This window comes from Hydra vulgaris, chromosome 06, assembly GCF_038396675.1.
Source record: "Hydra vulgaris chromosome 06, alternate assembly HydraT2T_AEP".
Classification (NCBI taxonomy): domain Eukaryota; kingdom Metazoa; phylum Cnidaria; class Hydrozoa; order Anthoathecata; family Hydridae; genus Hydra; species Hydra vulgaris.
The window spans coordinates 11,546,194-11,558,380 of NC_088925.1; the positions used below are offsets into that span (position 1 = coordinate 11,546,194).

General features: G+C 22.3%; 1 protein-coding gene across 2 annotated transcripts in view; it reads left to right on the plus strand.

Annotated features, from left to right (window-relative positions):
- Positions 1 to 12,187, plus strand: part of LOC101238823 (uncharacterized) — a 73,862-nt gene that overhangs the window by 42,818 nt on the left and 18,857 nt on the right. For both annotated transcript variants that reach the window (XM_065799218.1, XM_065799219.1), the window contains exons 5-6: positions 6,293 to 6,562; positions 7,699 to 7,966. In XM_065799218.1, coding sequence (XP_065655290.1) covers positions 6,293 to 6,562; positions 7,699 to 7,966 — 538 coding nt within the window. The remainder of the gene's footprint in view (positions 1 to 6,292; positions 6,563 to 7,698; positions 7,967 to 12,187) is intronic.

A 12,187-nucleotide genomic window follows, 5' to 3' on the forward strand; every position in this document is an offset into this window, starting at 1 on the left:
AAAAATAAAAAGCAAATATAAATTGTTCTAATGTTTTTATTACAATTTATTTCAAAAAAATAAATAATTAGCATACTTCAACTAAATTGACTTTTAGTCAACTTAGTTGAATTTAGAAAAATTTTTCGCAAAAGTTTTTGAACTTATATTTTTCTGGTATTTACCATATTGAATGTCTAAATGATATATATTTTAACTTTTAAATAAAAGGAATGTTACAGAATTTAAGTTTTAAATATTAAAACTGCAAAAGTTTTTGAACTTATTTTTTGGTATATAAGTTTCTTGAATTTTCATAAATCAAGTTTTTAATTTCAGGATTTTTTTTTCTGTACACAACTATGAAGATATAGTTACAAGCAACATCTTGTTTACGGGTATTACAATATATTACTTTCTAATTTTTACCATTTTGACTTTGGTTCAATAAAAGTCTTTTTCTTAATACACAACTTTTGCTTTTAAAGTATATTTTCAATATTTTTCAATATTTATTACAATAATGATATTTGATAAATTTTAAAACACAATTAAAACTTACAGTAAAAATTATATATATATATATATATATATATATATATATATATATATATATATATATATATATATATATATATATATATATATATATATATATGTATATATATATTATATGTATATATATATTATATATATATATATATATATATACGTAAGTTAAGCTAATTTATGCATGCCTAAAGATTTATGTTAAGCAATTTTTTATCATTTTTTAACTTTTAAATTGTTTAATAGGCGTTGAGATGATGAAAGAAGTAATTAATTAAAGTAATTAAAAGATAATAAAATATTAAATAATTTTATAAAAAAACCACTTTGAATAATTGTGTAAAAAAATTTGTTGCAAAAGTTTGAATGACAATTTTGTTGAATATAAGAGCTATTTACAAATGAAAAATATTCTTATAAAATCAAAAATAAAAAACTAGCTTTATTTAAGTTTTTTATCAAAAAATATTTTTATATAGTTTATATTAAAATTTATATAATATAATTTTATATAATATAGTATATAATATAATTTTATATAATATAGTATATAATATAGTATGCTTGAGTTGAAAAATTAGCTCATTTTTATCGTTTTTTTTTTTTTTTTTTTTTTTTTTGTGATTCTTTTCTATATACATTTTTTTAAATTTATTTTACTAAAAATTAGATTTACTGTAATTGTGTTCTAAGGCTGCATCAAAAATGTGCACAAAACATATGTTTTAAATGTACAAAACTTTTTCTCTAAAGGCAAGTGGTAGTGCAACGATTTTTCAATAAATTGTAAACCTAAAATAGTCTTTGCTTTCGCAACAAAATTGCTGGTAAAGTAATTAAAGAGCATTTATTTTTGCGATAAGTTAAACTTTTTGTTTTTTACTTAAAAACTTTTTAAAAATAAAAAAATCATGTTTAGTAGCAAAGCCAAAATGACAAATTTAAGATATAATAATAAAAAAAGATTAATGTTTTAATATTTTAAATAATAAGTTAATATTTTAATTCAGTTATACTAATGTTAAGAAAAGAAAAAAATTAGTTTACATTAAAAAAAACATTAAAAAAAAATCTAATATTGAATTTAAATATTTAATATTAAAAAAAATTAAAGAAAATAAACATTTATTTAGATTAAAAATAATTAGGAAAAAAAAGTTTTGAAAAATAAAATAAAAAAATATATATATATATATATATAGACAACAAAAACTAAAAGATAAAAAGTGAATGCCCACACTCACATATAAATACATTGCAAACAATTAGGGGTACTTTTTACATAAGTTTTTACATAAGAGTTGTCCCAATTTTAAAATCAAGTGATCCTTATAACATTATTAATTATAGGCCGATCTCAATTCTTGCATGTTTTTCAAAAATTCTAGAACGAATTATGTATAATAGACTATTCTTTCTTAAGCAAAAATAATATTTTGTACAATAAACAATTTGGTTTTAAATCTGGTCATTCTACTGATCACGCAATCTTACATCTTGTACATGATATATTTAAAGGGTTTAATGAAAAAAGTATATTTATTATAAAAGTATAAGTAGTTTTTATAGATCTAAGCATAGCCTTTAATACAGTTTATCCTATAATTCTTTTATTTAAACTCGAAATCTACGGTATAAGAAATTCAAACTTGGCTTGGTTTAAAAGTTACTTGTTTAACAGGAAACAATATATTTCATACGAAGGTGGAAAAACAGATAACATTACTATCACATGCAGTGTTCCCCATTGTTCAATACTAGGACCCTTATTTCTAGTTAATAATAATGATTTAAATAATTTTTCTAATATGTTAAACTCAATTTTATTTGCCGATGATAATAACTTGTTTTATTCCAATGAAGATATTAATATTTTATTTTTAACAGTAAACAACGAACTTGATAAAGTAAGCCAATGGTTTAAATCCAATAAACTATCCCTAAACATTAATAAAACTAAATACACATTATTCCGTCATGCTTCTAAAAAAAAAATTCCATTGAAACCACCAAATCTTTTTATTGATAATAATTTAATAAAAAGGGAAATATCGTTAAAATTCTTGGGCGTAATTCTAGATGAAAGTATTAATTGGAGAGAGCATATAAATGTAATTAAGAATAAAATTTCAAAAAATATTGTTATACTGTAGAAAGCTAAACAGTTTTTAAACCAATCTTGTTTGAAATACATATGCTTTTCATTTATACATTGTTACCTAAACTATGCAAATATTGCTTGGTGCAGCACCAACATTACAAAAATAAATAAACTTCTCTGCAAACAAAAACATGCTATTAGGATTATTACAAATGAAGGTCGACTCTACCATACAAAAATACTTTTTAGTAAACTCAATATATTAAATGTTTTCAAAATAAATCTTTATCAAATTCTTATATTTGTGTTTAAACTTGATAAAAAAACGGCACCGCCTTTATTTTACTCAATATTTAAAAAAATAAATCATATATACAGCACAAGATTCTCAAAAAATAACTTTAGTCAATCCAAAACCTATTATTCAGCCACTAAATACTTAATTATAAATCAAGGACCAAAATTATGGAATACACTTTTAAATGATGATCTTAAAACACTCTTTTCGCTTCACCAATTCAAAACAAAATGACATTGAATTAAATTTCTTCTAAGGCGTTAAATAAGAGTACTTTTATGATTTGATTTATATAATTATGAATATCTTTATTAATTTTATATATACACATAAAAAAAAAGATATATTGTAAACTTTTACATGATTTGATTTCATCATTTGTTTATTACTGAGTATGTAAAAAAATTTATACTACATATATTTTCGAAATCTTATGTAAAAAGTACCCCTAATTGTTTGCAATGTATTTATACGTGAGTATGGGCATTCACTTTTTATCTTTTAGTTTTTGTTGTCTATATATATATATATATATATATATATATATATATATATATATATATTTATTTTATTTTTCAAAACTTTTTTTTTCCTAATTATTCTCAATCTAACAAAGAAATTAAAAAAAAAAAAAAGAAATAAGTGGATAAAATATAAAAAATAAATTTTTTTTTTAGATTTTTTTTGCTTATTTATTTTTTCTTTCTTTTATTTAAAATATAATTTTTAAGAAAATTTAATTAATAATTAAAAGATTTTGTTTTATCTTAAACGGTTATTAAAAGCTATGCTATGTATGGTATATATTGCTTAGTGGTGCTTAAGACAACTCTAGTCTCCTTTTTGCTCCTGTCATGTAAATTTTTATTTATTTACTTAGTTATGGTAATTATTGCCAAACAGTAAAATATATATATATAATAAAAAAATTAAAAAAAAAAAAATCTCAATGGAAATTATTGTTATATTTTTAATGGCCACCTAAATGAATTCTTAGAATCAAAATTTTGAATTATTTGTTGTATAATTAGCTGACACTTAATGATACAATACTTATTGATACCAATGCCATAATTCCTTTTCTGACTGACGATATTGCTCCTTTAGACTGATGATATATTTATCAAACAAATAATGCATATATTTTTAAAAATTTTTAAATTCTAAAAAAATAATTAAGTAAGATAATTGAAATAAAAACGACATATTGAACGTTTTATTTAAATTCTAAATAAAACAAATCATACATGAAAGTCTTTCCACAATTTTTTAGAAAAGTATTTGATAAACAAAGAATATATATTGTAATTTAAAAAAAATTCTTTTGTTTTTTTGGCAAGTGCTTCTTTATTGGCCCCAGAAGCTATGCATGAATCTTGCATGGGCCTTAAACTTTTCAACTTATAAAGGCCTTTTGGAAAAAGATTTATTTTACTATATTCTTTAAATGATCAGTAAATGATTTTTTATTCACTTTATTTATCCTTTCACAAATTAAATTTTTTAATTATCTGATTTAAAGTGTTGAACTTTATGCATTAGTATATCAGTATTTTGCATAAATGCAAACATTATCTAATAATAATAACACAAAATGTTTATTTTTACATCAAATAAGTCACTTTTAAGGACTTTAATGAATTAAAGAAACCTCTTCGAAGGTTAATCTAAGATCATGACAGTCAGATGGGAATTCGGGATCCTGAAATTATTTAATTAAAAGATATCACAATTGCTGATTTTAAAATATTGAAAAAAATTGAAAAAAATAATTAAAACATTTTATCGTTAAAACTATTTAGTTTCAAATTTAATTATTGCTTGTTTCATCGATTATCGTATTTTTCAATTGGTATGTAGCTGTAGAATTAAAATATCAAGTTTTTTATTTGACTTATTATATTTTCAAAATGATAAAAAAAATTTACATATCTAAAAAGTTTTTCTACTAAATTTATTTTGTAAAAACAAAAATATTTATCTATTACAAATTAATTATTATAAAATAAATTTTGAATACATAAAAATGTAGTTCCCCAAACAAAAGAAATTACTGTTAAACTAATTAAGTTTTTTTTTTAATACTCAAAGTTCTGAGTTATCACATAAAAAGTTATATAAAAAGGTGATTTCAAAGCAAGAAAAGTATTTTAAACTACAAAAAAAAAAAAAGTCTAATTAATGTTTAGTATGAACTCAAATACAATTTTAAATAATTTGTATGAACGAAATTACCAATTAAATTATTTTGTATAACCTTTTTTGTTTTATTTAAAACAGAACAAAAACTAAATCTTTTATAATGCAATGTAGTGTTACTTAGTGTATTCTAAGTTAAATGTCGTTATAAAATGTAGTGTTTATATATTTATGAGCCTTCAAATCAAGCATATATAGTAAAATCCCGCAAAAATAGACCTTTTTAGTAAAGCCACTAGTAAGTCCAGTATGCCACTTATATTATTACAATATAAGTTACATGGTAGTGATAAAAGGTTCGCCTTATAAGCGAGAAGTTCTAAGTTCAATCCCCACCATTTTCCTGGTAGTACCGTGCTCAACTTGTTTCTCAGCACAGCAGCCTTGTTTGTCAAAGTTTGTGTTTCACAATTAAAGTAGCCTCCTCATTTATAGTAGCCTTCATGGCCTTGGGGAGGTAAATTAACATAAAAAAAAGTAGAATAAATACATAGTATTAAAATAGATACCTTTTTATCTTAAAACCAAAAAGTCTTAATCTGCTTAACAAACTTAAACTACTAAATTTTATGCTGACAAAAAATTACTGCTTAGAAAATAAAGATTTTTTCAAGTTACAGAAGAGAACATGGCATTGCAATAGTAAGCAAAAAAATTACCAAACAAGCAAAGGACCAATGCATTGCAATACAGTATATTTGAGTTGCGTTATTGCATATCCGTATCATCATCATTGTCATCATCATCATCATCATCATCATCATTATCATCATCATCATCATCATCATCATCATCATCATCATCATATTAACAGCTATTGAATATTTTGTTAGGTAAGAAACTATACTAAGTAATTAAACCATTTTTACATTTTGCATTTTTATCATTCATCAAAATATATAGGAAATAAATTTTAAGATTGAAAATTTCTTTCAATACATGTGATAGAAACACAAAGAAAAAAACTTTTTTCTTTTTTTTTTATTATGCTTATTTTAAAATAAAGAATGTAAAGTTGATTTTGCAATAAAAAATACACACGTTGAAAATCTATAAATATCCTATTTCATCATAAAAAATATTTTGTTACTAAAATAATTTGTTGCTAACTTGAGTATATTAATAATTTTTTCTCCTTTTAAATTATTATATTTATTTACTATTAGGTATTCAAAGATCCTGAGGAACCTTTAATATTTAGAGTCAGACGATCAGGTGAGCCTACTGTTAAACTTGCAGCAGTAGATGAGAAACAATACCAGTTATGGCTGCATGCTTTCCGAAATGCAAAGTTTCTTGTAGATTCAGAAGATGGTCGTTTAGATAATGCGGGTGAATTAGGAGACTATTCAGAGTTTAAAGATTCAGGTGGGTTTGATGAAGAAGATTTTTCTGATGCAGAACCTTATGAAAAACCAGATGAAATGATAAAAAAGGTGTAGTAAGGTTATAAATTTTTAAAAATTACTTTCAAATTTTACTGCAAGACTTTTTTTTTGTTAACAAACAGTACTAGTTGGCTTACTCTTGATCTTTTGAAATTTATGCAGCATAATCTTTTTCAAATAGACTAAGTTTTCAGATCATTTTGTATTTTTTTTTTTTAATCAGAGAGTAATTTGGTTATAAAATAAGTATGCAAAATAGACTTTGACTGGCAAAACACAGAGCAGACTTTGACTGGTAAAAATCTTTACATTTTTTAATTATTTAGTACCATTGGTCAGGTATAAGTCCACGTTATATGCAAATTAACTTGTAAACTTTGTGTTTCACTGTTTTAACAACATTTATATTATAAAATAAAAACTTTTAGTGTTAGGAAGTATGTTAGTGAATATTATGCTTCTAGACTTCTAAACTAAAAAGTTATTTTGTTGCCAGAGCAGACTTTTTAGCATTAGCTAAAGCCAATGTAGGTTTTTCACTGAGGCTAAGTTTGTAGCTGGGTTTTTAGCAGGGGGTGATTAAATGTGATGAGTTTTTGTTATTGTTGAGGATGAGGTAAAAAGTTAATGATTAAAAAAATAGTTACCTACAATTATCACGATGATCACCATAATCACAATTATTATGATTGTTATTGTTTCTAAATAATTTCTAATTATTATAGTTATGCCATTTCTTCAACATATACAACCTTGGCTATTTTCTCTGAATAATCTTAGCTTCTTATTTTCATTTTTTCAACTTTGTTCATTATGCACTTTTTCCAAGTTTTATAAATTCTCTACTTCTACCTATTTCTTCAGAAAATTTAATGTTTATACTGAATTATTTTTACACTTTAATATTCTAAGGGTTTTTTAAATGTTCATTTATTAAAAAAAAAATGTTTGAAAAAAAGTTATGATTATTTTTTTATCATTTTATTTTTATCTACATTATACTTACTTACATTTTCTAATCCTTTTTTTTTATGTTTTGGTTAAATTTTTTAAGTCCTTTATATCAAGTCAATGCATTTGCTAATTACTTTATTAGTGAGATAATTAGTTAAATAAATTGATTGATAAAAATGTTTGACAAGTTTATTTTTCAGTGAAATAAGAATTTTAACAATTTATTTTAGCTAAACACTAAAATGGTTCCTAAAGGTTATGAAGATTATGAAGTAATGACTAGTTATGATAGAGCTGGTATTGTTGGCGATGGTGTTGCAGATCAAGTATCGTATGAGGAAATTGGTTTTCCTGCTTCCTCTAATAGTTCAAAGTTTAATATTGACGACACTGCAGACTACAGCGCAATGCCTTTACCACCATTACCTAATGATATACCTCCTGAGCTACCGCCTAGAACTTCACATCTTCAAGTGGAAACAAATATTTATTCAGACAGTATTGATATTTTATCTTATAAACCTTTGTATTTTTAAAATGGTATTTGTCTATGCTATTAAATTTAGTTAACAAAAACAACCTGGAGCAGTTTAAAGTAAATAAATTTAAACCATACACATTAATTCCCTGTGCGGTGGCACATGCATAGTGGTGTAAAACCGAAAAAAAAGTAGGTCATATTTTGATTACTAATTTTTTAAATTATAGAACATTGAGTTATAACGCGAAAAAAGTTTTAAAGTAGATCATTTAAAAGCATTATTATTAAATAAAAGCTTTTTTTTATGGATAAATTTTATTCAAATATATATTTGTACACATAGTATATATAATTGTAATAAAGGTAATTGTTTTTAATAAATTAATAAACATAATTATTTTTAATAGTTTGATAAATAAAATTATTTTAAATAGTTTAATAAATGTTATTATTTTTAATAGTTTAATAAATGTAATTATATTCAATAGTTTAATAAATGTAATTATTTTTCATAGTTTAATAAACTTAATTATTTTTAATCGTTTAATAAAATATAATTATTTTTAATGTTTTATTAAATGTAATTATTTTTAATAACTTGAAAAATGTAATTATTTTAAATAGTTTAATGTAAATATTTTTAAAATAACTAAAAAAAAATATCCTGATTCTCACGTATGAAAGATGTTTAAAAATATTCATAAAAAGATGTTTAAAAAATTACAATGTTTTCTTTTTCTTTTTTGTGATTTTTATTTGATTTGATAATTTTTCTTTTTTTAATTTCAGTGATTTTTATTTTCTTCTACAGCATAACAGCTAAAACATAATTCAAAATGACTTACATATTCTCCATTGCTTGGTTAAGACCACTATCTCTCAAAATGTTTATGAAGTTATTTAATAATTTGTTCACAAAAATTGTTCTTAATTATTATAAAAAATTTTGCGTTAGACATAGTTAAGATGTTAGGAATTTTTTCTAAAAAATTTTGTTAAACTAATATAAAAGTATTATATTATAAATATATAATATAAATATTTTGAAACCTTTTTTTTCAATGAAAAGCTTTGACTTGCATGACAAATTTTATTTATCACATCAAATGTTTAATGAGGTTTATGTGAACAGATTGTTCAATAAACTTCCATAAAGAATAATCAAAAATTTTCTTTAAATTATTCATCTTTATGTATTCATTAAATAAATAAAAAAATCGCGCTTATTAAGAATTGACAACAAAAATATAGATTTTTTTAATATAAATACCATATATGGTAATTATATTATATATGTGACAACTATCAGATTCATAGCTAAGCTTTTTAATGAGTAAATATATTTCAAAAAACAAAAGGGTTAGGTTTGCATTTTCAAAAAACAAAAGGGTTAGGTTTGCATTTTCAAAAAACAAAAGGGTTAGGTTTGCATTTTCAAAAAACAAAAGGGTTAGGTTTGCATTTTCAAAAAACAAAAGGGTTAGGTTTGCATTTTTAAAAAACAAAAGGGTTAGGTTTGCATTTTCAAAAAACAAAAGGGTTAGGTTTGCATTTTTAAGTAATTTTAACAGTTTAGAGATTCTAAATTTTTGATGATAAAAAATAAAAATGATTGAGAAAAAGGTTTCTTTGTATGCCTTACTTGTTTTGAGGTATTCACCACTGTGCATAGTTTTTAAAAAAAGAATTTTGATTTGAAACTAGGGATGCACTTATAAAGTTGCAACTTTTATCTTCTTTTTTTTCCTTCACTACTGTAAGAAATTTATAATAATTATTTGAACTGGTAAAAAAAACTGAAGTTTTTTTACTTTTTTTTTTTATCTTGCTATTAACTTTTTTATCTAATTTTTTTTTTTATTATTTTTTTTTTTTTTGCTGCATGGTTTGAAAAATAAAAATGTTTTAAACTATTTTTTATCAGTTAAAGACTTTCCAAGGCTCGAAAAGTCATTAAACTATAAAAAAAGTTACTTGTTTTTTTATATTTTTTTTTTTTTATTTGTGTTGTATATTTCTCTCAACATTATTACTGAAAAGCTTTTCCACTATATTATTCCACCACCACATTATTCTTAATACTTACACAGATATAGTTTTATTTATAAAAATTAATAAGAGTATATATAAAGTATTGTATATTAAAAGAGTAAAATTTAAGTTACATGTGTGATATATCTACCATATATCATAACAGAGTGTTATGATATATGGTAGTGAATTATGGGTATTGAAGGTTTATGATTAAAAAAGAAGAAAATCATAAAAAGTCTTAGAAATTAAGGGTAATGAATGTATCATATAGTGTTAAGGAAGATCGAGTTATTTAGACATGTAGAGTGATGCAGACAATTGGATATCAGCATGTAGTTAGTAGTTTCAGGAGAGAGAAAAAGTAGAGAAATAGGAAAACTTAGAGAGAGTGTGTTACAGATATGAAAACGTTACAGACTTGAAATAAAAAAGCCTATTTCTCCAAGATACTCAAGTTGAGTATAACAGCATCAGAAAATAAACTCCTGATGTTTGAATGTAGAAACAAGGATGCTAAAACAATGATTATGATGATGTATATAAAATATAGTTCAATATTTTAGATATAAAATTTGAATATAAAACTAGTTATGTGGATAAGGTTAAACATAAAACATAAAAATATAAACATAAAATGTTTCACATTTAATAAAAAGCAGAGTAAGAAATTATTTGTTAATTTCACTTTTTTTTTTACTTACTTTAATTCTTTAATAATTTCTGTTCATTCTATTAAATAATTCACTTGATATTAATTTTAAGGAAACATTTGAAGAAAGTATTTCATATCTCAAAACTATTTCAACCGAAAAAAAAAAAAAAAATTTTTTTTAAATAGTTTTATTTATTTTTTTAACTTAATATGAAGTGATTTTTTTTTAAATTTATTAATAATTCGTTTAGTATTATATAAATTTACAATAAAAAGGTAAATTAAACTAGAAAACTGAAAGGGGAGAATACCTAATGAAAGGTGTCTTGCTAATTTATTCCTAATTTTTACAGCCATTATACTGTCCTCAAAAAAAATGAAATAAAATTTTATAATTGACATTCTGCACAACCGAAATTGAGACATTTTAAAGCCATATTAAATGCACAAAATTTTTTATTTATTCGGTCCTTGACTTTTATTATGCTTAAAAGCAAATTCGTATCTTTCAATTGATTAATTTCAATTGCAATTTTGTTAGTGGGTTGATTTTCCAACATGCAACTTTTAAAGTTAGGAAAAGCTATTCTTCTGTTAACTCTCAAAGACTTATTAATCTTAACCAAGCTAAAATCATTAATTAAAGATGTGGTACTAATAAGCTATTAGAATTCAAGCTTAAATTCTAATAGCCATTTGTTTTTTAAAATTATTTTAGTGTTATAAAAAAGAAAATGAAACCCTTAGTTTTTATACGAAAAAAACCAGTCACCCTAGTTTATGGAACTACAACACAATATCTTCTATAGCGTATAGATATATAACTGCTGACATTTTTTATGAACTTTAATAAATGCATGTTTTTAAAAAAAAGAAAAAAATAATGAACAATAAAAATGATTGCTGCCCCAACTCAAACACTCAGTCAAAGTAGCAGCACTGCCTTGCATGTTCTACCTAGAACAATTAATGATCGCAGTCTAGATAGTCGATATATGTTCTAGAGCCCTCACACCTACCCATGGATTTAGATTAGCAAAAAAAAAAATTAGGTTAATGTATATCTATATGCTCTAGTGTGTGTGTGTGTATATATATATCTATATATATATATATATATATATATATATATATATATATATATATATATGCATGTAAATATATATGCATATGTATATATGCATGTATATATATATGCATATGTATATATGCATATATACATATATATATATGTATATATGCATATATATATATGCATATATACATATATATATGCATATACATATATATATATATATGCATATATACATATATATATGCATATATATATATATATATATATATATATATATATATATATATGCATATATACATATATATATGCATATATACATATATATATGCATATATACATATATATATGCATATATACATATATATATGCATATATACATATATATATGCATATATACATATATATATGCATATATATATATATATGCATATATATATATATATATGCATATATATATATATATGCATATATATATAT